This window comes from Rhinoraja longicauda, chromosome 30 (genome assembly GCF_053455715.1).
Source record: "Rhinoraja longicauda isolate Sanriku21f chromosome 30, sRhiLon1.1, whole genome shotgun sequence".
NCBI lineage: Eukaryota > Metazoa > Chordata > Chondrichthyes > Rajiformes > Arhynchobatidae > Rhinoraja > Rhinoraja longicauda.
In genome coordinates, this window is record NC_135982.1 from 24,747,213 (window position 1) to 24,775,076 (window position 27,864).

The window sequence follows — 27,864 nt, forward strand, 5'->3', positions numbered from 1 at the left end:
AACAAAATCATGTATGATAACTTAATTTAAAATGCATACCAAGCTTTTTTGGCCGCTGGGAAATCTGCAGAGGGTTGGCTGGGACTGCTGAGGTCTTGTGGCCCATAGCTTCTGGGCACATTTTTAAAGAGTTAAATTTGTTAGATATTTGAACTTAGGGATAGTGGGGAACTTCAACACGACAACTTAAAATTGGGCTGAAAACTAGACAGCGAATATTTTGCCACTCAGCTGTTACAGTCGCAAGGGCCTCATGTCATCCCCAGTTACTAACCTTGTTTCTCTTTCATTTTACTTAGGCTGGCTGCTCCACTGCTGGGTTGGTTCTAGACATGCTTATCTTCCTGATGGATGCAATACAGACAAACTTTCAACAAGCCTCAGCGGTTGGCAGCAGCAGCAGGGCCCAACAGGCGTTAGATGATCTGCACACAATGGAGAAGAATATGGAAATGACTGACCAGCTGATGGTACGCCCTGGAACTGGAAATGGAGTGTTGAGGGTTAGAAAGTGTTTGGTACAGTAATTGAGTATGATGAATAATGTAAAGCTGTGCGTTATGTAAGCTGTGTTGTCCCTCTGTAACGTGCAGTGAAATATACCCTTGTATCATCCAAATTCAAGCCACATGATGCAGTGCCTTCTTGAACCATTTAGCTTTGACAGCAGGTCCTTACATCATCATCATATCATATCATATATATACAGCCGGAAACAGGCCTTTTCGGCCCTCCAAGTCCGTGCCGCCCAGCGATCCCCGTACATTAACACTATCCTACACCCACTAGGGACAATTTTTACATTTACCCAGCCAATTAACCTACATACCTGTACGTCTTTTGGAGTGTGGGAGGAAACCGAAGATCTCGGAGAAAACCCACGCAGGTCACGGGGAGAACGTACAAACTCCTTACAGTGCAGCACCCGTAGTCAGGATCGAACCTGAGTCTCCGGCGCTGCATTCGCTGTAAAGCAGCAACTCTACCGCTGCGCTACCGTGCCGCCCATGTCACCATGCACACAATAAAGTGAAATACATGAGGACGATATTTTTATAATATAACCAGCAGAAAATAATATAGTGCAAAACACTCACTGATGCATGAAGTAAGTGTCTTGTGTGAAATTGAAGCATGAACCATCCTTTGCATCATAGCTGCACCAACTCAGTTCCTGTCAACATATTTTTTTGTGCCCTTTATCTACAAAAATAACAAAACACAAGGAACTACTGACTATTGAAGGAATAACGTGTGAATGTCCAAGCACATATGAAATATTGGAAATCAGGATGTGGTGCTGATTTGCTTCTGTCATTCAGAATATTTATGTTATTTGCAATGTCTATTTTTTAATCAACTGGGGTGGAATATTTTTTTTAAATTTTGATTTCTGTTAATTTTGTGTCTTAATCTATATTTGCTTCAGTAAGTTGCTGCTTTTTTTTTATTTTGCTGTTTTTTACTGGAATTATTCATTTGGGTCTTGTATTTTTTTGATGTTCCTGACAATATTCTGGTCTTACAGGTTCCAACTCTGGGCTCTCAGGAAGGGGCCTTTGAGAACGTACGGATGAACTACAGTGGCGATCAGGGACAAACGATCCGCCAGCTGATCAGTGCACACGTGCTGCGCCGTGTCGCTATGTGCGTCCTTTCCTCTCCCCATGGACGCCGACAGCACCTGGCAGTTAGCCATGAGAAAGGAAAGGTACGCTTCGTTGTCATCTTCAGTTTTAACCCTTTATGGAACAGAGTTTATAATAATTTATTTGACGTTAGCAAAGACTCCTGGTGCACACCACTGTCCACTATCCTTTAGTCCAGAAAAAAATGATTCTTTGGCAGCAGAATCTTCCTTTTAAAAAGAAACTTACAATATAATCAAGTATTCCAGCCATCCCATGTCTATACATTGATTATCTTTTTGTTTTCTAGTTGACCACTCTCCTCCTTTTGTTTGATATTAACATGTCAGTGTTGCACCTTCATCTCATAGCCTCTCGTTTATTTCACTTGAACTTATTTATTTTCTATCTGATTTACTCTGAGACCAATTAGATAAATTACTTAATATTATTTCTGTGTAACTTTACGTCTTTTATAAGCTTCACATGAAATGTGCTATCTTACACTAAGCACGAGACAAATGTTCCATGCTTAAACCTAACAAAACCAGCACACCTACTAGAGATATCAAGTGACACCCTCGAATTCCACACTTGTCAAGTTCCCAATTTTTGTAACCCATTGAAGCTGCATTCTGATATCTAAACTGATACAACATTGTTGCCAGCGCCCTGATTTAATTTGAGACAGTTGGTTTAGGTTTATTATTATTGTGTACCGGCCTAGTGAAAAGCTTTGTTTTGCATGCAGTCCAATCAAATCAGATAATATCACATATAAATACAGTCAAGCCAAACTCAAGTATAATGGGTAGCAGAATATAGTTCTCGGCATTGTAGCACAACAGTTCCAGAGACTGCAATGGTGTCGAGGAGGTTTGGACAGTACTCTAGCTTATGGAAGAACCGTTCAGAAGCCTGATAAAAGAGGGGAAGAAGCTATTCCTGAGTTTGATGGCGAGTCTGGTTGCTGGGGAAGAGAATTGAATTCCCCAAAATTGTACGTCAGGCTCACTTTAAAAGAATTCTGATATTTCATAGTGGTGTCAAAAATTTATTTGCCAAATGAATCTTCAGATGAAACTTGACCACACATACCTTTTCTCATGTTGCAGATCACAGTGCTCCAGCTATCAGCTTTACTCAAGCAGGCTGACTCAAGTAAACGGAAACTGACCCTAACTCGACTTGCTTCAGCTCCAGTTCCTTTCACTGTTCTGAGCCTGACTGGAAACCCATGTAATGAAGATTACCTTGCCGTGTGTGGACTCAAGGTAAGTGATACCTGGAACCTTTGGTAAAATCTTCACATTATTTAATAAATTTGTTTACAAAACATAGTATTCTTTATCTGATTTTGACTAAAAAATGGTGTGAGATCATTGGCTTCATAAGAAGAGGCATTTAGAATACAAAAGCAAGAAAGTCATATTAAATCTTTATAAACTCCTTATTAGACTTCAGCTGGAATATCAGGAGAAATACAGAATTATCATAGCATGTTATTATTTAGAACGCCTACCGAAGAACACGCAGCTGTTGCCACTGACTGAAAAGTAGAAGTATTTATTTCACAAAATGCTGGAGTAACTCAGCAGGTCAGGTAGCATCTCAGGAGAGAAGGAATGGGCAACGTTTCGGGTCGAGACCCTTCTTCAGACTGATGTCAGGGGGGCGGGACAAAGAAAGGATATAGGTGGAGACAGGAAGATAGAGGGAGAACTGGGAAGGGGGAGGGGAAGAGAGGGACAGAGGAACTATCTAAAGTTGGAGAAGTCAATGTTCATACCGCTGGGCTGCAAGCTGCCCAAGCAAAATATGAGGTGCTGTTCCTCCAATTTCCGGTGGGCCTCACTATGGCACTGGAGGAGGCCCCTGACAGAAAGGTCAGACTGGGAGTGGGAGGGGGAGTTGGAGTGCTCAGCCACCGGGAGATCAGGTTGGTTAAGGCGGACTGAGCGAAGGTGTTGAACGAAACGATCGCCGAGCCTGCGTTTGGTTTCGCCGATGTAAAGACGAAAAGTAGAATTATCTCAATAGTAGAATTATCTCAGAGGGAAAAGGGTGAAACCTTGTAAAGGAGAGGTTTGCATTGATGGGAATGAATGAGTGTGTGACTAATTTGGTATCCCTGTGAGTAAGCAACACCTCCTCTGCTGCGTGATATTGTTTAATTTTAATGCAGATCCGAATGTGTATTTTAATATACGTTAATCATGGAGCAATAAATCAACCTTCAATCTGTTTTTGCTCCTCAGGATTGTCATGTTCTCACATTCAGCAGTTCAGGATCAGTCTCTGATCACCTTGTTCTCCATCCGCAACTCGCCACCGGTAACTTCATCATTAAAGCAGTCTGGCTGCCAGGGTCACAAACAGAACTTGCAATTATAACAGCAGATTTTGTCAAGGTAAGAATAGCAAGTCATATTGCTTAGTTGCTCTACATTGCTCTTCCACTCCTACAAAATGGGGATGTGTGTCTTTGGTTGCCAAAATTTATTTATCCCAATCAGATAGACATTGCTCTTTTAGTTGCTGAACAATGAAACTATTATTTTGTGCTACCCATTGTGTTTCAGGAAATGTGGGTCAGCTATAGCAAGAGATATATTCAGGGTGCTCCACGTGTTTGCATCTCAAACAAAATCCTATAATAAAAATATATTATGCCCTTCAATGCTTTATGGTCACAACAGCCAACCTTGTAAGGAATGAATGCAATATTAATTTATATGTTGTAACAGCACTTGACTGTGCATTTGAGTATTGGTCCCGATGTGAAAATAGTACTCAATGCAGTGTCCTATAGTATCCAAGAGAAAGATTTATATTTGTTAACCATAATTATTTGTGGTTTGTGCCAATTGGCTTCCCTCTGCTGAGGTAGTACATAGAACAGTACAGCACAAGAACAGGACTTTCCCCCCACAATGTCTGTGCCGAACATGATGACAAGACCATCTCTTATCTGCCTGCACATAACCCTTGTGCCTCTATTCCTTGCATATCCGTATGCCTATCAAAACGTCTGTTAAATGCCACTATCATATCTCCCTTAAACACCAGTCCAAGCAGAGTGTTCAAGGCACTTACCACCCTCTGTGTAAAAAAAAAAAACTTGCCCTGCACATCTTCTTTAAACTTTGCCCCTCACCTTAAAGCTATGTCTTCCAGTATTTGACTTTTCCATCCTGGGAAAAAGGTTCTGACCGTCCACCGTATCTACGCCTCTCATAATATTATTTATTACTATCAGGTGTCCCCGCAACTTCCAACGTTCCAGCGAAAACAATTCAAGTCTGTCTAACCTCTCCCTGTTGCTAATACCCCTAATCCAGGCATAATTCTGGTAAACCTCCTCTGCACCCTTTGCAAAACTTCCACATTCTTCTTGAGGCGATGAGAACAGCACGCAACACCCCAAATGCGGCCTAACTATAGTCTTATGTGAGTAATCATGATCAGGAAGTTAAGAATATTGGGTAGATTCAGATAGGATGTCTATTCAAATAGAGCCAAAATGGGATATCATGTGAAAACAGGCCCTTCAGCCCATTGAGTCCAAGCTGACCATAAAACGCCTATTTACAATAATCCTACGTTAATATTCTTGTTTCTCCTGAAAATGCACGTAGAAACCAACTTTTAAAATTTCATTTCAAAGTTGCTTTAAATTAAACCAGAGGATTTTTTTGTGGCTCTCGCAGAACAAGTAGTTTCTATAGAATATTATTAAAGATGCGCTGTGAAGTTCTTTACCAATTGTGTTCTAAATTTCCTGTTCACAGGTTTATGATTTATCCACTGATGCCTTGAGTCCAATGTACTACTTTCTTTTGCCAAGCTCAAAGATTCGTGACACAACATTTCTGTTCAATGAGGAAGGAAAAAGTATTATTGTCATCATGTCTTCGGCGGGTTATATGTACACACAGGTGATGGAGGAAGCCAGCAGTGCTCAGCATGGACCATTCTATGTCACGAACGTGTTTGAAATCCTGCACGAGGATCTGAAGGTTTGTACACAAATACTCTGTTATGTTAAGTTTTGCTTCCAATTTTTTGATATTCTCAAATGGTCACGGTTAGATTTGAACGCACATTTTAAAATTTCGATCTGGTTATATAATCATCAATCAAAACACTCAGCGGGTCAGGCAGCATCTGTGGATGAAATGGACAGGAGAGTGGGGACCTTTCTTCTGGGCTTTACTCTGAAGAAGGATTCTAACCTCGATATGTCGCCTTTCCATTCTCTCCACATATTCTGTCTGACCTGCTGAGTTATTCCAGCATTTTGTGTTTTGATCATGATTCCACATCTGCAGTTTCTTTAGACTTTATAGAATCACTGAACGTCTGCAATAATTTTATGTAAGTGTTAAATGCACCCTGGTTGCAAATGTTTAGGATACTTAATATTTTAACTCAATGATTATATTGATGTGTCGATGTACACACCCAGACATGATCCTTTCTCCTTCCCTTTCTAGGATAGTAATGGGCAGGTTGCTGGCGGCGGTGTCTCGGTCTTCTACTCCCATGTCCTCCAGATGCTGTTTTTCAGTTACAGTCAGGGCAAGTCCTTTGCAGCCATGTTAAGTCGTGCAACCCTGGAAGTGCAGCGTCTGTTCCCAATCAACCTGAAGAGGTGAGTGACAAGCAAGGATCATCGCGCACAGAGGCTCATGGCACTTGGGGATGGGACACAAAGGGCTGGCACCTGCGCACTGTTATAAAGGAGATGGTGATCGGACATCTCTTTCAACAGCTTGTCAGCTATTGTCAGCTTTTATACTATATATTTCATCTAACAATAGAGTGAATTAACAGAGACATTTACAAAATAGTAATAAAAAGCAAAATTCTGTAAATACTGGAAACCTCAAGCAGGATAGATGGCATGGGGAGAAAGTGCAGGGAGGTTAAAGATTCTATTACAGCATCTTGATCAGAAGAGCATAAAGTCATAGATAAATGCAGCATATGATGAAAGAATGGATCGACTGGCTTATATTCACTGGAATTTAGACGGGTGAGAGGGGATCTTTTCGAAACATATAAAATTCTTGGACAGGCTAGATGCAGGCAAAATGTTCCTGATGTTGGGGGAGTCCAGAACCAGTGTTCACAGTTTAAGAATAAAGGGTAGGCCATTTAGGACTGAGATAAGGAAAACCCTTTTTGCCCAGAGTGTTGTGAATCTGTGGAAATCTCTGCCACAGAAGTCAGTAGAGGCCAATTCACTGTATGTTTTCAAGAGAGAGATATAGCTCTTGGGGCTAACGGAATCAAGGGATATGAGGAGAAAGCAGGAACGGGGTACTGATTTTGAAGCACCTGTAAGAAACCCAAATGGTCATAGGGAGAACATGCAAACTCCACACAGCGAGCATCCAAAGTCAGGATCGAATCCAAGTTACTGCCAGCTGTGCCATTGTCCCTTCCCTTATTTACTTTCCTTCACTACTTTCCACGTGTAAGTTGTTTTTTATTACGTTAGAACAATGCATCCTGAACGGGACCTTTGGCCCACAGTGTTTGTGCCAAACATGATGCCTCGTCAAACTGATCTAATCTGCCTACAGAGGTGCAACATGACTTCCTTACTCTTCGGTGCCGGTATGATTCACTTGTTCATATTTTTATTGCTTTATTTTCCCCTCTAGTTCCAATGGTGGCAGTGGGAAGACTGTTCCAGCCTTATGCCAGTGGTCAGAAGTGATGAACCATCCTGGTCTTGTTTGCTGTGTCCAACAGACCACCGGAATTCCACTGGTTATTATGGTTAAACCAGACACGTTCCTTATCCAGGAAATAAAAACCCTGCCGGCCAAAGCCAAGGTCAGTGACTGTCTCGCTGAAAAATGTCTCTAGTAGATATTATAAATTGGCTCAACGGTACTTTATTGTCATATGTGCTTCAATGCAGTGAAATGCTCTGTTTTGCACAATTCAGTAAAAATCATACCTTACATAAGTAAGCATAATCATATATAAGTACAAGAGGGCAACAATAATATTGTAAGATAGTAGGTGAAAAATCACTGAGGGAAGAGTCTCCATGTTTCTGGCTCCATCTTGTACCCTTCAACTTGAGCTTCTTAAAAATATTGAGCCTTTGGCCTTCAAGGCTCGTTGTATGGTGGCGGCACTGGGTCGGGGGCCTGTCCTAGCAATGCTGTTAGTGTATTAGTGCAGTTTATTGCAGTACAATGTATTGATGCACTGGATAAGCAATCCAGCAACTTGACCACTCTTTAATTTCTGCCTCAGGACTAGCCTTAAATTGTCTTTCCAGGTGAGGCAGAGGTTCACTTGCACCTCCTCCAACCTCATCTACTGTATCCGCTGTTCCAGGTATCAACTTCTCGACATTGGCGAGACCAAGCACAGGCTAGGCGATCGTTTCACCGAACACCTCCGCTCAGTCCGTCTTAACCTACCTGATCTCCCGGTGGGGTAGGAAAGAACTGCAGATGCTGGTTTCAATCGAAGGTAGACACAAAATGCTGGAGTAACTCAGCGTGGCTCAGCACTTCAACTCCCCCTCCCATTCCCAATCTGACCTTTCACTCCTGGGCCTCTAATGTCAGTGAGGCCAAGCTCAAATTGGAGGAACCACACCTCATATTTCGCTTGGGGAGTTTACACCCCAGCGGTATGAATATTGACTTCTCTAACTTCAGATAGCCCTTTCTTTCCCTCTCTATCCCCTCCCCCTTCCCAGTCTTACTGTCTCCGACTACATTCTAACTTTGTCCCTCCCCTGATATCAGTCTGAGAAGGGTCTCGACCCAAAATGTCACCCATTCCTTTTCTCCAGAGATGCTGCCTGACCCGCTGAGTTACTCCAACATTTTGTGTCTACCTTAGATTTAAACCAGCATCTGCAGTTCTTTCCTGCACAAGCCTTAAATTGTCCTTCACCTCAGCTGATGCACAGATATCAGTCCTTCGAGGCTTACTGAGGATTGCACCTTTTCATTTGTGTTACCAACTGGGGATATGCTCTGAGTTATTCTGAGATGTATTAATTGTGTTTCTATAGGTGCAAAATACACAAACCTCTTGAGAACAAACTCTGCAAACCTCAGTATAGATTGCTTTAAATAGGCCCAATGTAACTCAATCTACTAAAACCAGATAATCCTAAAACAAGTCTGATGTCTCAACTGAAGTGAAGGAATCAATCAGTGTGCATCCATAAAATTGGCTACTGTGACTGACCATTGCTCCTTGGTTATTTTGTTTAGATTCTGCTGCTAGTTTCAAATTCCACATTTTGCGACATCTTTTATGCTGGGAGTTAGAGTTGAAGATTTACTGTATTTACTGACCGTAGGAATGTAGTGAGTGCTTTCATTGATCCAACGGCAGTGAAGGATGGATGTCAGCTTTCCTGTGCAGCTGCGCCACATTTGTAATGAAACAGCAAACTCTCCAAAAAATAATGAGATCTGAAACAAAGGTTTTCAAATGAGCCATTTCCTATGCAGCAGCATGATGTATGACTGCCCAAAATAATGAGGAAAAGGATTAATAACAAAGGACAGAAATACCAGGTGCTTGAGCAAACAATCAGTTTGTGGTTGTAATATATATACAAATGTTTCCAATCTTTTCAGTTTCAGTGAAAAGCCTCCAATTAAAATGTTAACTAGTCCTTTCAGTGCTTCCCAAAGGCTCTCGGCATCTACGGAGTAGCTAAGCTGTGCAGAACAGAACTTTATGAGATTTAATCCAGGCAGAGAATGCTTTAGGATGATTGAATTAAAGAAGTGATAATCCGGCCGTTCATATGTAATAACTTGCTGGATATATGTATGAATGTCAATGGAGTCTCCATTACTTTGTGCATTTTCTGTGTGGAAGCGGGTTTTCACTGAACCAAACTGTCGCTTGCTGACAGCTTATCAGAAAGCAACTGCTAAAAAGATGGCGACTCTTCATGATAAATGGTGTCAGCTGTTTTTCATTTTACTATATATTTCTGTACCGTGCCTCTCAATTGTTCTTGCCATCTTCAAAGGTCAGCAAAAATATGAGGAAAGATTATCTCAAGCAGCTTGTTGGGACAGCTGAAGCCATTTTTTAAACGGAAGTCGTGTCTGGCAAAGTTATAAGAGGAAGGGAGTTCAAGTTCAAGGGAACGCATGACCTGCTCCTGCTCTAATTTCTTTTTTGTGGGGAGATCCGACACACTGGCAAAGATTGCTGTGATAAATATGGGCAAGAACACGCCTTATCCACAATAGCTGAATTAACAACCAGCAGAACTATGCCTGTCGCTTTACTGGCTGTCAAAGCTTTGAAGGATTATAAATGTTTCTAACTATCCATCACATTCAGGAACATTTGCAAGCTATTAAAAACAAATCAAACAATTAGAACAAATTAAAACATTTTGAAAAATGTTTTAAGAAGTAGGTTTGCAGTGAGATGGGATAGATTTAATCGGAATCTGAGGAGCAACTTTTTCACACAGAGGGTGGTGTTATATGGAACAAGCTGCCGAGGAGGTTGTTGAGCTGGGAAATCGCCAACGGAGCACATCTAGCAAATTTTGGACTTCACAGATCCATTCTGAATCTCCTGGCACTATGGAGGATAAAAGCTGACAGTTTGACCCATTGTCTTTAATTCAAATTCATTTCCAATCCACCAAGACTGTTGTAGACAGTCTGGGACTGAGCTGTTTTGTTTATGCCATACTCAAGTACAAGAACTTTAAACCACTTAATATATGAAAGATAAAAATATTTACGTTTTCACCTTTAAAATTCCCTTGTTCCACCACTTGCTATTGAAACATTCAACTTTACATTTGTTCTTTCTGGATTTGACTATTTCAATATTCGCTGGCTGATGTCCCACTTTCTACCCTTGGTATATTTGAGGTCATCCAAAACTCAATTGATTTCTTTTCCAGTCTTGCTTGTCAATGTGATCTGCATTTATCACTAGTTATACAACACCTCAGTCTGAAAATTGTTATTCTCATCTCTGGTATCCTCAATAGTCTTACCCCTTCCTGCTTCTATTCTCTTTCCACTCAACAATCTCTTGATATTTGTTTTCCAAGTATGTCCTTTTAAATGTAGCTAAACTTACTTCATCTTTGCTGATTGTGCCTCTAGCAGCAGAGGCACAAACTCTGGAATCCCTTTACCTTTTCTTCCATTTTGTTAATGCTTCTTTGACCATTCATTTGGTCAATTGCTCTGAAAGTATCACAGTTTTTGTTTAATGGCAGATCTTTGGTACGCATTAGAATTTTTTACCACATTAAAGGTATTACATAAATGTGTTATAGTTGATCACCTGCACGTCCTACATTACTTTACACGGTCCAATATAAAGGCTTCTGCTGATAAATGTACATATTATTGCAAAGATTGAGCAAAAAGAAGAAAAAAAATCCCATAGAGATAGTTTAGGTATTAAGAGAAATATTTATCTCCAAATCCCAAGCAATATATCGTGCGTCCAGAGCATTTTCTAATTTTACTTAAGTTTTCCATTGTGTGAATTTTATTGTGATTGCAAATACTTCCATTGAATTATTGTAACGTAAAACTGGAATAACTGCAGTGTTATAATAACTCAGTGGGCCTGACAGTATCTGTAGAGGAAATGGATAAGTGACGTTTTGGGTCGGGAGTTGGGCTCAAGTCGGTGGTCTCCAAGGTATTGTAAAGGTTGTTCAAAAGCTGATTGTATATAACTGTAACAATCAGATATTCTAATATCTCTGCACTATTTGGGGAAAGATGCGTAGCTACTGGAAATGTTCCGATTGCGTGCTAGTTTCAACGAATGGCCTAAGGATACTTGATTATTTCCTTTAGAATGTAAACGGAAAAGCCTCAAATTTGGAAATGTGATTCAGAACCAAAATGACAATTTATTATAAATGAAAGGCAACCTGTTCTCAGCGAGAGGGACAATATTAGTGATATGTTTGTTGGAAAATTCATTTGCAACCTCAGAATAATTTAATTGTAGAATTCAAAATATCATATAGGGGCAGCAAAGGGGAAACTGTTCAGATCTGCAAGTAAGCAGAGCCTTGGGAAAAAAATATTTGAAAGAGCTTTCCTTCCGCAATTTACCATTCTTGTCCTCTTCCTTTCACATTCTAGATTCAGGATATGGTTGCTATTCGCCACACGGCCAGCAATGATCAACAAAGAACCACCATGATACTTCTATGTGAGGATGGCAGCCTGAGAATCTACATGGCAAACGTCGAGAACACATCACATTGGCTCCAGCCTTCCCTCCAGCCAAGCAGCGTCATCAGCATCCTGAAACCTGTTCGCAAGCGCAAAGCTGCAGCTGCCAGTAAGTCTTTACTCTCTGGTGTAATCCCCTGTTCAAATAGAAGGGAACTGACACAGTGATAAGTATAAGTACAAAGATGGTAAGGGAAATGCCTGTGCAAATGAATACGCTGCCTACTCAAACTGAGGTTCTCACTTGCTCAAACCTTTCTGCTGGAAATGAGAACGATGATCTCCTTTAAAGGGCTCTTTTAGAAATTTAGGGTTGCAGTTTCTTAGTTTAGTTTAGAGATACAGCGTGGAAACAGGCTCTTCGGTCCATGATGATTATCGATCACCCATTTACACTAGATCTATATTATCTTACTCTCATCTACTCCCTGCACATTGAGATAGTTTTACAGAGGCCAATTAACTTACAAATCCATACATCTTTGTAATATGGGAAGAAACTGAAGCACCCAGAAGAAACCCACACAGTCACAGGGAAAACGTGCGGACTCCACACAGACAGTCCCTGGAGTCAGGAACGAATCCTGGTCTCTGGTGCTGTGAGGCAGCGGCTCTATCAGCTATGCCGCTATGCCACAGTTTCTTGGAGTTTTTTTTCTCTCTATTATTTTATTCACTCAAGATTGGATAGGTTACATGGACAATTAGTAGGAATTGGATTGTTCTGATCACAATGAGTCAAAAGAGCCACCTTTCTATGTTGTGCGGAAATATTGAACTTGAAATGAAATTGGGGGAGTCCAGAACAAGGGGCCACAGTTTAAGAATAAGGGGTAGGCCATTTAGAACTGAGATAAGGAAAAGCTTTTTCAGTCAGAGAGTTGTGAATCTGTGGAATTCTCTGCCTCAGAAGGCAGTGGAGGCCAATTCTCTGAATGCATTCAAGAGAGAGCTAGATAGAGCTCTTAAGGATAGCGGAGTCAGGGGGTATGGGGAGAAGACAGGAACGGGGTACTGATTGAGAATGATCAGCCATGATCACATTGAATGGCGGTGCTGCCTCGAAGGGCCGAATGGCCTCCTCCTGCGCCTATTGTCTATTGATGGGGAATTAAAGCGCAAAAGGGTGTTTGGAACAAAGATAATTTGTGTCTATTTGGGTCGCACACTTTCTGGGCTTCAAGTCCACTTTGGTTATTGGAGCTGATGCTGCAATCCAGTATTGAGGAAGTCGCACACTTTTAGGGTTAATGTCATTCGGTTGAGATGTTAAACAAGACAATATCTAGTCCTGCAGATGGAAGAACCTTTGGCAGCATTTTGAAGAAGAGCACAGAAGTCATGCCTGATACCTAGGCCAATATTTATTAATTTACTGAACCTCACAAAAAAACTAATGAAATTATCATCATCACATTGCCAGTTATCTCAGTTTGCTGAGCACAGAATGACTGCCACATTCATTACATATCAGAAGTGGATGTGAAAAGTGTAAGATAAAGAACACTTGTATTTTTGTTCCAGTCTTATTTCACACCGGTTTTGGTGCTTTGAGTCTCGATCCACTTGCTTTCAATAGACAATAGGTGCAGAAGTAGGCCATTCGGCCCTTCGAGCCAGCACCGCCATTCAATGTGATCACGGCTGATCATTCTCGATATAGCGACTCCTGTGTCAGCACTCGTGATTATTTTTGAGCGATGTATTCTGTGAACTGACATGGCCACAATGAGCCAAAATGGCCACCTTCCATGTTGTAAGGAAACATTGAATTCAAAGTGATAGGGAATCAAGGGGAGAGGAATAAAATAAGTTGTGGCGAATTGGGTGGGACACTTTCTGTATTTGAAGTACACTTCAGAGACGGGACCTAATGCTATAAGCTATTGGAATTTTGCAACGGAAGTCGTCATATTTAGTACTTTCATGCATGTTCCTGTGACACTAGTATTCACACATTCTAAAGTAATAAACAGGTCAGTCAGAATCTGAAAGGACAATTGAATAAATGTTTTCTGTGGGCTGCTCCACCAAATTATCTTTGATTACCTTTGAGGAGTTAATCCCCATTGCTTTCATAGGCAGTACTGACGAAAAAGTCAGAACAGGTAGAAACAATTATCTATTTTGATTGCCAGCTACGTACTTGGATAATCTCTGAAGAGTCCAGTTGAAAGGCAGTGTAAGAAAATAACTGCTGATGCTGGTACAAATCGAAGGTATTTATTCACAAAATACTGGAGTAACTCAGCAGGTCAGGCAGCATCTCAGGAGACCCCCCTGACATCAGTCTGAAGAAGGGTCTCGACCCGAAACGTCACCCATTCCTTCTCTCCTGAGACGCTGCCTGACCTGCTGAGTTACTCCAGCATTTTGTGAATAAATACCTGTTGAAAGGCAAACGTGTTTATATGTAAATTTGTCGTTTTACTCTTAACATTCTATATTTCAAAGTTCGCACTAGCCACAATAATTTACAATATAAATTTATCTTTGAGCTGAATGGATTAATGTAAAACTAGTGGATGGAAACATTTTACACAGATGTAAGTCACAAAAGAGAAATGTAATTTATTTCTCAAAAACAATTAACAATACAGCACAGGAACAGGTCCTTCGGAACACATTGCCTTTGCTGAACACGATGACAAGATAAACATCTCCTCTGCCTGCACATGATCCATATCCCTAGATTCCCTGCATGTGCCTTTCTAAAAGCTTGAGTGTAACGTGTTTATTGATAGCGCCCGGAATCACTGGTTTATTACTGACGGGTTTCCTTTGCTGCCTTTGTTTACAGCTACACGCACCTCCAGTCAGGTTACATTTCCAATTGATTTTTTTGAACACAATCAACAGCTGACTGACGTTGAGTTTGGGGGCAATGACTTGCTACAGGTGTACAACATGCAACAAATTAAACATCGGCTGAACTCCACCGGCATGTACGTGGCCAGCACCAAGGTACGTCCACCAGATGGCACCCACTGTCACTTTCTGAAGATGCCGTTAGTTCTTTTCAAAAAAGACTTCAATTTTAATGTGTTGATATCTTATAGAATAGTTCCTTTATTGTCATTGTAACATGAGCCATGTACAACGAAATTGTAAAATGTCAGCCAGTCAGTGCACCATTCAAACATTTCTAAAAGCTAACGATACATACAAGGTAAAATATTTTAAAAAAGATAAACAACTAAAATAAATATCATGAAAATAGCACGCATAAACACCCAACCCTACATCCTTCTGTCGATTTCACAGTCTCTTATTATGTATCGCCCCTGCGTTCCTTGGCGGCTACATTTAGTGCCTTTATAGCAGTGGGGTAAAAACTATTTTTAAGTCTGTTTGTCCTTGTCCTTGTAGATCTGTACCGTCTGCCTGACGGTAACAGTTCAAACAGGGAGTGTCCGGGGTGGGAAATGTCCTTTATAATACTCTGGGATTTTTTGATGCAGCGGGAACTGTGTAAGTCCTCCAAGGTAAGTAGAGGGCAGCCGACAATCCTCTGGGCGTTGTCAATGGCCCTCTGGAGCGCTTTCCTCTGAGCCGCTGTGCAGCTGGTGTACCATACGCATACACAGTATGTTAGGATGCTCTCAATGTAGCACCGATAAAAGGACAACAGCAGTCTCTGAGTGATGTTATTCTTCCTGAGCACCCTCAGGAAGTGCAGTCTCTGCTGGACCTTTTTCAGCAGCGCAGAGGTGTTCACGCTCCACGTCAGGTCCTCCTCAATATGGATTCCCAGGAAGCGGAAATCCGCCACCCTCTCCACACAGTCCCCTCTGATAGTTAATGGTACCATGTCCGTTTTATTCTTTCTGAAGTCTATTATTATTTCCTTTGTCTTTAAGGTGTTGAGGAGCAGGTTATTTTCTCCACACCACACTGTCAGCTGCTCCGCCTCATCCCGGTAGGCGTACTCGTCCCCCCCGGTGATGAGTCCCACCACCGTAGTGTCATCCGCAAATTTGACAATGGTGTTGCTGTGGTGGGCGGGGGTGCAGTCATGTGTATAGATGGTGTAGAGCAGGGGGCTCAGCACGCAGCCCTGTGGAGAGCCGGTACTGAGGCTGAGGGCCGTAGATGTGTGATGGCCCACTCTGACTCTCTGGCTGCGAGCTGACAGGAAGCTATTTATCCACATGCAGGTGGAGTGTGGAAGTCCCAAGTCCCCCAGTTTGTCCACCAGTTTATGGGGAAGGATGGTATTAAAGGCAGAGCTGTAGTCCACAAAGAGCATCCGCACGTAGCTCCCCGGCTGCTCCAGGTGGAACAGTGCAGCATGGAGGGCTGTGGCTATAGCGTCCTCTGTGGATCTATTCGCTCTGTACGCAAACTGGTGGGGGTCAAAGCTTCGGGGCAGGAGTGATGTGATATGACCCCGGACCAGTTTTTCAAAACACTTCATCACCACTGGTGTGAGTGCGACTGGCCGGTAGTCGTTGAGGCTGGAAATGTGGGGTTTTTTGGGCAAGGGGACTATGATTGCGGACTTCAGACAGGATGGAACAGTGGACTGGGCCAGAGACTGGTTGAAAATCCTCGTACAGACTCCAGCCAGCTGGTCAGCGCAGTCCTTCAGCACGCGTCCAGAGACGCCGTCGGGTCCAGTAGCCTTCCTTGGATTGATGGCCCGCAGCGTGCGCCTCACCTCATGCTCCTCTATCTTGAGGGTTAGGCTGCTGTGGACCATGTGGTGTGATATGGCTGTCTCGGGTGGCTCCACTTCAAAGCGAGCAAAGAAGAGGTTCAGCTCCTCTGCCAACGAGGCGTCACCTTCAGCAGCTCCAAGGTTGGTCTTATAGTTGGTTAGATACTGGATCCCCTGCCACACCTGCCTGCTGTTGTTACTGTCCAGGTGGTCCTCTATCTTCCTCCTGTAGTCTAATTTGGCCTCTCTGATGCCTCTCTTCAGGTTAGCTCGGGCCATGCTGTATAAAGCCCTATCGCCAGACCTAAAAGCAGTGTTCCTCTCTTTTAACAGCCGCTGGACCTCCCGGGTCATCCAGGGCTTCTGGTTGGGGTAGACCCGGATGCGTTTGTCCACTGTGACAGTGTCCATGCAGTTTTTAATGTAACATAGTACACTGTCTGTGAACACCTCCAGGTCCCGGTGTTCAAACACATCCCAGTTGGTCCTGTCGAAGCAGTCCTGCAGCTGCTGAGATGCACCATCAGGCCAAGTTGTGATGGTCTTTGTGATGGTAGGAGCGGTTTTCCTGAGGGGGGCATATGCAGGAATTAAAAACAGGGACATATGGTCCGACTGACCCAGGTGTGGTAGTTGTCTAGCCCTGTAGCCCAGCTTGATGTTGGAGTAGACCTTGTCCAGTGTGTTAGCTCCTCTTGTAGCACATTTAACATGCTGATAGAATTTGGGGAGCATTTTCTTCAAGTTCACTGTTTAATTTTTCAAGAAGAGATCAGAGGTGCAATATCATTACATAGATGGCATTGAATATAACACAGTGCACCTCCGCGTAAGAAAATGAAAAGTGTAGGGAGTGAGTTCTGCAGTACATAGTCTGTGGCACCTTCAATCTTTTTGAAAAAGCTGCCCAACTAACCCAGCTGCTCTGCTATTTCTCCATACGTCTGTAGTCCCCATCTTCCTTTTCAAGAGTCCATCCAATTCTCTACGGAAACTTCATACTTAAACTGCTCCAACGTTTATCCAGAAAGCACACTTCAGATCACAACAGTGTGCCGAGTCTTTTTTTTTTAAAGCTCCTCGTCTCGCCTCTGGTTCTGTTGTCAAGAGTCTTAATTCATTGGCTCCTGGTTACTAACTCTGTCGCCTGTACATTGATTTCATTACTCACTTGATTTTTTTGTCAATATTTAGATGTTTGGAGGGGGGAGAAAAACTTTTACTGGCAACTATTAACCAAACATTTTGTGTAAATAAAAAATGAAGAAGGGTCTTGACCCGAAACGTCATCCATTCCTTCTCTCCCGAAATGCTGCCTGACCCGCTGAGTTACTCCAGCATTTTGTGTCTACCTTCATTTTGTGTAACTACATGGTTTCTGACAAGACAATTTAAGTTGATTGTCTATTGAATACATTTGATCATAAAATTGAAACTGCACAATAATCACACGTAACTAAAATAACCCTTTAATTCTGCTTGGGGTCCTTTTTCATTCAAAGGGGTGTTGATCATATCAGAGCAGATTTGGAGAACTATGACAGGGAAATTCTGAGACACCATGCTTAGTTGCTGGACACAAGAAAGTAGGAGTGGGAGTAGGCCCCTCAAGCCTGCCCCACCTTTCATTAAGATCATGGCTCCCCATGCTGACCTTGACTTTTCTTTCAACTCAATTTCTCCCCCGGTCCTCCCCCAACTCAATTCTCAATCAAATACTTATCGATCTCCACTTTAACTCTATCTAATGATCTGGCTTCCACCGCTCTCGGGGGTCGGAGAATTTCAAAGAAGAAATTTCTATGCATTTCAGTTTTAAGTGAACTGCCCCTTATTTTGTCACCATGTCCCTTATTCGTGACTCTCCCACTGGTGAAAATATCTCAGCACCTACTCTGTCGAGCCCTCTTCGGATCTTACATTTATTTTAATGCTGTTAGAGTATTTTAAATATGCTGTTTGAGGTTGAGGTAAAAGGGACTTGGTATGAATGCATATTTCCCTGCTTGTTGTCAGTCTATGCACAAGAGGAAGATAATCGGAAGATGATAAACATAAGTGCATGGCAATATTCGTTTTGATTGATACTTGGTACCTGTGCGTTACTTTGCAGCCAGGTGGATTCACAGTGGACGGCGTCAACAACAACGCCACCATGGTAATGACGGGGATGCGGATCCAAGTTGGGACTCAGGCAATTGAAAGAGCACCGTCCTATATCGAAATTTTTGGTCGCACAATGCAGCTGAACATGACGAGAGCTCGTTGGTTTGATTATCCATTCACGCGTGAAGAGGCACTGCAGGCTGATAAGAAACTAACCATTTTTGGTAAGTGGAAATTAGTTGCAGATGTTGGAATCTTGAGCAAAGCACAAAGAGCTGGAGAAACTCAGCAGGTTGGGCGGCATCTGTGGAGCAAATTAACAGACGACATTTCCGGTTGGGCCCCATCTTCTGGGGAGAGATAGCTGGAAAGGAGAGGTGGAGGCAGGACAAAGTAGATACAGGTGAGGGTAGGGTTGTGATTGGCAGATTGGTGGAGTAAATGACAAACGCTGGAGGTGAAAAGGAGACAAAGGGTGACAGATAAGGTGAGAGAAGAGTGAAATGTAAAGACAAAGTGAGATATATAGATGGAGAGGGGGGGGGGAGAGAGGGGATAGAAAATAAACAAGGGACAGTGTGCCAAAGAAGGAAAAGAAGCAGGATTGCGGGGGAGATAGTGGGCAAAATAGATGCTCAATATTTCTATATTGGTGCACAATATTTCTACTTGCACTGGTAGGGTTTGGTGAGGACTGCTTATTTTTAAGGTACCATTCTAAACCAGGTATATGTTTGATTAGTACTCGGCCTATTTTTCTGATTTCTGATCTGAGTGATCAGATTAACATTAATGGACAGAGATTACAGGAACGTGCAGAGATACAGACAGCCATAGCTTAGTAGAAAGGAGCCCTTGGGCAGGACAGGTAATCCTGCAATTTTTTTAAAATTACTTTTAGGAAGTAAGTAGATTTCCATATTCAGCTTGGAGCATTTATCGAGATTTAAGAGAAAATTATTTTTGTTCGTAGAACATAGAAAAGTACAACATAGGAACAGACTCTTTGGCCCACAATATCCATGGAAAAAATAGTGCCAAGACAAACTAATCTCATCAATCTGTACATGATCCATATCCTTCCATTCTTTGCCTATGTGCCTATCTAAAGGCCTTTGAAACGCCACTGTCAAATTTGCCTCCATCATCAGCCCTGGCAGCGAGTTCCAGATACACACCACTGTGTAAAAGAACAAAAAACTGTCCCCATACATCTTCTTTAAACATTTTCCCTCTCAACATAAAGATATGCCCTCTCATCTTTGACAGTCCCACCCTGAGTTCTTAATGTGTCCATATTGTTTTGTAATCAATTATCTCCCTTTTTTAAACTTTTATAGTTGGTGCATCGGTGGATCCGGCTGGGGTTACAATGGTCGACTCAATAAAGATCTACGGGAAGACAAAGGAGCAATTTGGATGGCCCGATGAGCCTCCGGAGGATTTCCCTTCAGCCTCTGTGAATAATGTCTCTGCTCCGAGTGTCAGCCAGAGTACCACCACGGGAGAAGTGGACACAGTCACTCCATCCTCCACCAGTGGCTCTGTCCTGGAGAGGTAAGCATGAGCTGGACTTGGTGAAGTTATGTGAATCGCATACTGACGTCCAGCTCCTGATTGGCGATGAACAAATGTTAAATGGTGAACATAAATTAACAGCATTAAATGTAAGATTTTATGGGATAAATTCCAAAATATCTTGTAGCAAATTTTTAAATCCAAATGGAGAGAAATTGGCAAGGCTGCTTAAAACAAAATAAATATTCTCTCATGTGGGGAACGATTTTGTTCATCTTGGCGCATTTGTTCTGTAATCAAAGTCGAGTGTTCTAGAATGCCTTTTTGCTGAACCATGTGTGGCTGTCATGCAGAAGCTTGTCATTATAGCATGATATCAGGCAGTGTCTTGAGCTTACAGTTCTGGCATTGAGTCGATTGATGCATTTTTATTGTTTCTGAAGATAGTGGAATTAGGAATAAAACTTGACAACATGCTCTTTTCATCTGTCCTGCCCAAGAGCTCCTTTCTACTAAGCTATGACTGTTTGTATCTCTGCACGTTTCTGTAATCTCTGTCCATTAATGTTAATCTGATGCTCAGAGTTATGTGCTCATTTTTTTTGCATTAGACTGTTTTCTTTCTCTTGGCCATGCTCGGATGCTTCTTCCTGCCTGTTGCCTGTTATACAGTCGTGCTAGGTTTTTTATTTACACTCTCAACCCATTTAAAAGTCCATCCCTACTGCCCTGCCTTTCTTTGCCACCTCTTCCGGCTTGGATCCTTCTCAATAAGCCTTCAACTGTTTTCTTTGCCTTTCTTCTGAAGTTCCGTTATTGCTTTCATAAAAACAGCAACTCCAACTGCTTCATACTTATAACCCATCGGCGTTCTCATCTAACTTCAAACTGCTCACTGTTCCACTAACTGTATTCACCACAAACCCACTAATTTTGGACAGATGAACAATAAATGCCCCTGTCTAGATTTCCTTCCAAAGTATCATCTGAGCAACTTTAAATCTTCAATGATTTAAACGACCACCTCAACTGAAATAGTGTCAACTAAAACCTTCAACAATATTGGCAACATCAGTCCTCTTCAAAGCTACCTTCACTGTAATTAAAAATATACAGTTGCTGGAAATCTAAAATTAAAACAGTGTGCAAGAAATATTTGGTTAACCAGACAGCATCTGTGGGAAGAGAAATAGATTTAATTCTTTAAGTCAACCATGCCTTTAAGCTGTGGTCAACGTTTCATCTTGCAACCTCAGATTTTAACATTCTTCTGCCTTTATTGAGTTCTGTACTATCCCATTCACCCATCTCTCCGTTCATCACAATGGCTTCCACGGTGTTTCTCATCCTTTAGTTTAAATCCTTGCACATCCTTTACCCTTCTTAACTCAGCAATCAATCGCATACTTCCCTCGAGTATATATTTCTTCTTCCTTTCTTCTCTCCTTCTCCATAGTGTATAGGCATATGCATTATCCTCTTGTGTGTAACTTCCCCAGTTTGTTCCTCCACCCATTGCACAACATTCAGTCTATGTGTCTTTGAAAACTAGATCAAAGCTTTGGAAACTGCACCAAATCTGCTCATCTATCAACCACTTATCCTTTTCATCTTCCTCAATGTCTTTCCCGTTTGGCTTAGTAGCCACATCTGAGCAGTTACATATCATATCATATCATATATCTACAGCCGGAAACAGGCCTTTTCGGCCCTCCAAGTCCGTGCCGCCCAGTGATCCCCGTACATTAACACTATCCTACACCCACTAGGGACAATTTTTACATTTACCCAGCCAATTAACCTACATACCTGTACGTCTTTGGAGTGTGGGAGGAAACCGAAGATCTCGGAGAAAACCCACGCAGGTCACGGGGAGAACGTACAAACTCCTTACTGTGCAGCACCCGTAGTCAGGATCGAACCTGCGTCTCCGGCGCTGCATTCGCTGTAAAGCAGCAACTCTACCGCTGCGCTACCGTGCCGTGTGGTCATTTAGTCGGGCACTATTGAAATATATTTTTGGTATTAATGAAAGAGAAAATCTGCAGACATGGAGCATTATGCACTAAAACTCCCAGCAGAGTAGTAAAAAATAGTGCTTTTTATTGAACTGAGGGACTTTATAATTCCTTAAAGCATTTATGCCAACTCAATCTTAAAGTAGATTTTGACATATATGAAAAAAATCTGCACATTATTCTCCCAGCAAGATTTCAATTGCTGGGAGTTCATCTGAGGACACTTCAGTTGGGGTATGGAGATATGACCATCATAGGAAGGTGGAATAGGGGAATGTGCAGAGAAAGTCAGAACAGTTCACCAGCAAGAATGTGGTCAATTATGTGTTTGGAATGTGACCATATCGGTAAGGCGTTTACAGGACCAGCATTGGAAATAAATGATAAATTACTTTCTCCCTTGGGGATGAGGGTAATTTGACAGCTGAGTTGTTAGTGGTAGGCATGCCATAACCTTAAATAAGCTATGTATTTCCTGAGTGTTTTGAGCCTGTATAATGTTACTTTGCACTGAATTGCAATTAGTTTTTTCAGTTTGCAGCTGTTGTTCTGGATCAGGCTGGATTGCTACAGTTATAAATACCTCAAATGTTTTCCTAACTGAAACCACCTGGTTATGCACCAGCCCTTTCTACTCAAAATGGAAACCCATTGTAGTTTTTAAGTCTCCATCTGAGAAATCTCTTGGGGTTTCACCACAAAACTGCAAAGTGTAAAAAGTGTATAGGTTTGTGCAGAATGAATCAATTCCCAAACCTACAAACAATGAAATGAATGGGGAGGTGTTGGGATAACTGCAAAAGGAAATGGCCTCCATCTTGCATTTCATTTGTCTGTTGCATTTTGTGCTGTGTGCTGAAACCAAGTGTTTCATAGCAAACACTTGCATGACTCCATCAAAACCTCTGCTGTTTCTGCATGCCAGGCCCGTCATCTTTTCTTTCTGCTTTCTCTAAAGTGTTATAAAGAATTGTGTTTACTTCATTTAAAGTTCTCATGTGGTGTTCTTTTCTGTTATTCCTTGAAAGTTGTGAAACTGAATCCCTAAACTCCTTAGACCGGTCAGTATCCCTTCTTTCTCTTTATGCTGTTCTTTTTTCTGCTCATGTTGTCGTTTCTACAACATCAGACTAACTAAAGTGCCAGTAACAATACAGATGTTTGATCCTTTTGATTGTGAAGTGCTTTTCAAAGTAACATTGATTTAACCGTGTTCTTGGGTTCAATAAACCATTTCCATTCATGTCATGTGTTTATGGAATCAATGTAGGCATGGATAACTGCACATTGCTGGCTGGGTGAATTCTGTGGCTCTACCACTAAGTGGGATGTATCTAGTTTTTAAGAGTTTGTTTTTTAGGTCTTTGAGGATCTATTGACTATTGGTGACTTCACGTGAAGTCTTTGGTTTTTTTATGTTAATAACTTGGACAATAATTTGGAAGAAAAGTTCTGTGTTTTTATAAGTGATGCCAAAAGAAATGGAAAGGCATACAATGAAAAAAAAACTTGAAATTACGATTTGCAAAATTTATGTACAGTATATTACTTTATCAGAGTAAAGCATGGGAGATAAAATTGATGTGGATAAGAATAAAATAGGAAAGCAAGGAATCAAAAAAGAGAACGTGTTCTAATTGAAAAATGAGGAGCATTCTCATTCGTTAAAATGGTCATCAGTAAATCTATCAGTTTTGTCTTTAGCTGCAGATAAAATCAGATACAGTTCAGGGTTGCAGGAATGTTTGTGCTGTTGTTACATGTTATATTGTTCAAACTACATGTGAAGTACTGAGGTCATCTGAACAGCCTGTTGCCCTCTAAAGCTCATGGACATAATCCATAGAAGTTTGCTCAAGATTTTGATAGACTGGACAGATTAGTGCCAGAAAAGACAAATTGTTCTTTAAGGGTGGAAATACCATTTGACGTAAATGTTACATGGCTTTAATATGTTTGGAGATACAAGGAACTGCAGATGCTATAATCTTGAGCAAAGTACAAACTGCTGGCGGAACTCACTGGATCAAGCATCATCTGTGAAGGGTGTGAAGACAGGTCCCGACTCGAAACGCTGCCTGACCCACTGAGTTCCCCCTGAGTGCCCTATTACTAACCTGAGGAAAAGACACAAAGGGCTGAAGTAACTCAGCAGGTCAGGCAGCATCTGCACAGCAACATCGCCTGTCCATCCTCCAGCATTTAGTGTTTTACTCAAGGTTCCAGTATCTGCAATTCCTTGTCTCCACCTGTGGAGGGAATGTTTAGGCAATGTTTTGGGCAGAGAAATTCTTCAAAATGCTGCTTGTTGCTTTACATTGCATCAAACACTTTTTTACTGTGTCATTAATGAACATTTCCTCCACCTCTCCCAACAATGCGGTCAGTGGGAAGTAATGCTCCCCTTTCTCCTCAGGCTCGTGGTGAGCTCCATGGAGGTTCTGGAAAGCTGCTTTGCCGTTGGGTGCTCAAACGAAAAGGTTAGCTACTTGCCTTGGCGATCTTGGTGATTCATGCTATAAATGAGGGGAGGCATTGTTTAATATAAGATTCTTTTGGTTCATTTATTTATTTTCAACTTGTTCCATCTAGTTACTGGTACAGGGAAAACTATGTACATTCTAAAAAGTAGATCTCAAAGCGATTTGCCCTTTCTGAAGATAAAGAATGTTTTCAGTAACAACGTCTTTCTCGACAGCAAAAGAATAAACAGACAGCATTGGAACTGGCCACCACGTTGCTGTCAATGCCAACTCCTTCCAGTGTTCAACAGCAAACTAAGGGTCTGCTCGCGAGTCTTCACAACAGCCGTGGCAGCTATCACAATCATAAGGTGACTTGTGACTCTCTGAATGTTTCACGTGCATGTGTGGAACCAGTCTATGCGTTTTCCACAACGATGCTTCAAGGCCAAGGAGCGAGGTTGCCACGGCCTCCAATCTCCTGCCTTTGAGGATTGGAGTTCAGTTGGATATGCTGCAATATTGTTTGCAAATATGGAAATACACGGTGGTCTTAAACTACCAGGCACCATGTCTCCTTGAAGCCAGTGTGCTTTCAAATTAGTGACGACATCCGCTGAGCTCCAATGGCAACCTCTGTTTTAGCTCATCTACTTTAATCGATAACGAAGGGGTTAAAGAATAAAGTAGATGAACTTGTAGCAATGAATACTTTGTTTATCAGGTGCTGTATCTAATAACAGAAGAGGGATATGTGAAATTAGAGCTTATGTTCTATTTGAATAACGTAATTTCCAGTATCCTTACAAAATATGTTTGAATCTTTCTCCTCCTTGTTCAGGATCAGGCATTGCTGAATAATGCTGTGCAGATTCTGAATACTTGGAATAAAGATGGCCGTGATCTTGACCCAGAGGTGTTCCAACGACTAGTAATCACAGCCCGTTCAATCGCCATGATGCGACCCAATAATCTTGTACACTTCACAGAGGTGAAAGCATCACAGCCTGATAAAGGTGAGCTTGCATATGGGTAACCTGGAGGAATATTGTAATTACAGGAAGGACCTTTCCCTCTCCGGTCATTCCTCCTTCTCCCTGTCCCCTTCGGACAGAAGATACAGAAGCTTGAAAGCTTGTACAACCAGACTCAGCACCAGCTTCTTCCATTCTGTTATCAGACTCCCATTGGTTAGGGTACCGTCCCGATTCTCCATCCTAACTCATTGCAGACCGTTGACTTTTTCTCTGGAATTGTCACACTACAATGCTAGAACAATATTGTGCACTCTGGTATTTTTAGTTTAGTTTAGAGATATGGTACGGAAACAGGCCCTTCGGCCCACCGGGTCTGCACTGACCAGGGATACCTGCAAATTGACTCAAGCCTACACACACTTGGAACAATTTACATTTATACCAAGTATACAAAGCCAAGCCAATTAACCTACAAAAACCTGTAGGTCTTTGGAGTGTGGGAGGAAACAAAAGATCTCGAAGAAAACCCAAGCGGTCTCGGGGAGAATGTACAAACTCCGTACAAACAGCACCCTTAGTCTGGATCGAACCTGGGTCTCTGGCGCTGCAAGCGCTGTAAGGCAGCAACTCTACCGCTGCGCCACCGTATCGCCCCTCGTGCCACAGTTGATAGGGTAGCACACAAACAAAAGCTTTTCACTGTACTTTGGTACACATGACAATAATAATGCTAAATCTAAATACAGAAGATTCTGGAAATGATCTGAAAATGAAAGGGTAATGAGATTAAAGGACCATGAAGTAAGGAAAAAGTCTGCAAAGATGCCCAGACACAAAACACTCATGCCATCACATGCACTCCTGAATTTGTATCTACTCTTTGAATCATTTTATTATTTCAAGTATCTAGATTGGACGCATAACCAACTAAGTTGAAAGGAATTATTAGCTTCAAGATAGTTATGGATAAAGGCAGGGCGAGTTAAAATTCAAAATTAGGGCAAGGCCAACGTTGATGATATTCGGCAGGAACTTGCTCAAATTAATTGGAGCAAAGTGTTTGCAGGAAAAGGAACGCCCGGAATGTGTGATGCTTTAAAAGTGTGCTGACATTTGTTCGGGGCATGCAAGTTCCTGTTAGAGTGAAGGGCAAGGCAGGTGGGCGTAAGGAAGCTTGCGGGATGAGAGAAACTGAAGCTCGGGTCAAGACAAGAAGGAGTCATGGCACATGTATAGGCAGCTGGAATCAAGTGTATACATGGAGGAGTTTCGGGATCTGAGGAACATGCTAAAGAAGGAAATCAGGAGGGCATAAAGAGGGCAGGAGATAGCTCTGGCAGATAATATTCAGGATAATCCAAATGGATTTTACAATAGACAATAGACAATAGGTGCAGGAGTAGGCCATTCAGCCCTTCGAGCCAGCACCGCCATTCAATGCGATCATGGCTGATCACTCTCAATCAGTACCCCGTTCCTGCCTTCTCCCCATACCCCCTCACTCCGCTATCCTTAAGAGCTCTATCCAGCTCTCTCTTGAAAGCATCCAACGAACTGGCCTCCACTGCCTTCTGAGGCAGAGAATTCCACACCTTCACCACTCTCTGACTGAAAAAGTTCTTCCTCATCTCCGTTCTAAATGGCCTACCCCTTATTCTTAAACTGTGGCCACTTGTTCTGGACTCCCCCAACATTGGGAACATGTTTCCTGCCTCTAATGTGTCCAATCCCCTAATCATCTTATATGTTTCAATAAGATCCCCCCTCATCCTTCTAAATTCCAGTGTATGTTTTTTATGTACATTAAAGGATAAAGGGTAACCAGAGAAAGGAAGGGGCCCCTCAGGAATCAAAGCAGTCAACTCTATATGAAACCACTGGAGATGGGCAAAGTCCTCAATGAGTATTTCTCCTCTGTTTTTACTGTGGAGAAAGACATGAAGACAGGGGATCTTGGGGCAGTCAATATTACGGTTGAGGCGGTATTGAATGTCCTATTGCATATGAAGGTAGACAAATCTCGTGGGCCTAATCAGATATGTTCAAGGACTCTGTGGGAAGCAAGAGAAGTAATTGCAGGTGCCCTGGCTGAGATATATGTCATCATTAAATACATTTGAGGTGCTGGAAGACTGGAGGGTGGCAAATGTTGTGCCTCTATTTAAGAAGGGCTGCAAGGAAAATCCTGGGAACTATAGGCCAGTGGGACTAACATCTGAAAGTTATTAGAGAGTATTCGGAAGGATAAGATATG

The 27,864-nt window shown here is 42.0% G+C and overlaps 1 protein-coding gene across 5 annotated transcripts in view; it reads left to right on the forward strand.

The window, feature by feature from the left end:
* ubr4 (ubiquitin protein ligase E3 component n-recognin 4) overlaps positions 1-27,864 on the forward strand; it is a 165,264-nt gene that overhangs the window by 55,229 nt on the left and 82,171 nt on the right. The window contains exons 39-53 of one of the 5 annotated variants that reach the window (XM_078425449.1): positions 300-518; positions 1,529-1,711; positions 2,744-2,902; positions 3,887-4,039; positions 5,420-5,647; positions 6,125-6,282; positions 7,301-7,475; positions 11,777-11,978; positions 14,670-14,833; positions 18,643-18,859; positions 19,976-20,192; positions 23,200-23,232; positions 24,588-24,651; positions 24,870-25,004; positions 25,475-25,649. In XM_078425449.1, the coding sequence (XP_078281575.1) occupies positions 300-518; positions 1,529-1,711; positions 2,744-2,902; positions 3,887-4,039; positions 5,420-5,647; positions 6,125-6,282; positions 7,301-7,475; positions 11,777-11,978; positions 14,670-14,833; positions 18,643-18,859; positions 19,976-20,192; positions 23,200-23,232; positions 24,588-24,651; positions 24,870-25,004; positions 25,475-25,649 (2,482 nt within the window). The remainder of the gene's footprint in view (positions 1-299; positions 519-1,528; positions 1,712-2,743; positions 2,903-3,886; positions 4,040-5,419; positions 5,648-6,124; positions 6,283-7,300; positions 7,476-11,776; positions 11,979-14,669; positions 14,834-18,642; positions 18,860-19,975; positions 20,193-23,199; positions 23,233-24,587; positions 24,652-24,869; positions 25,005-25,474; positions 25,650-27,864) is intronic. The other 4 variants (XM_078425450.1, XM_078425452.1, XM_078425451.1 and 1 more) reach the window with 4 other exon arrangements.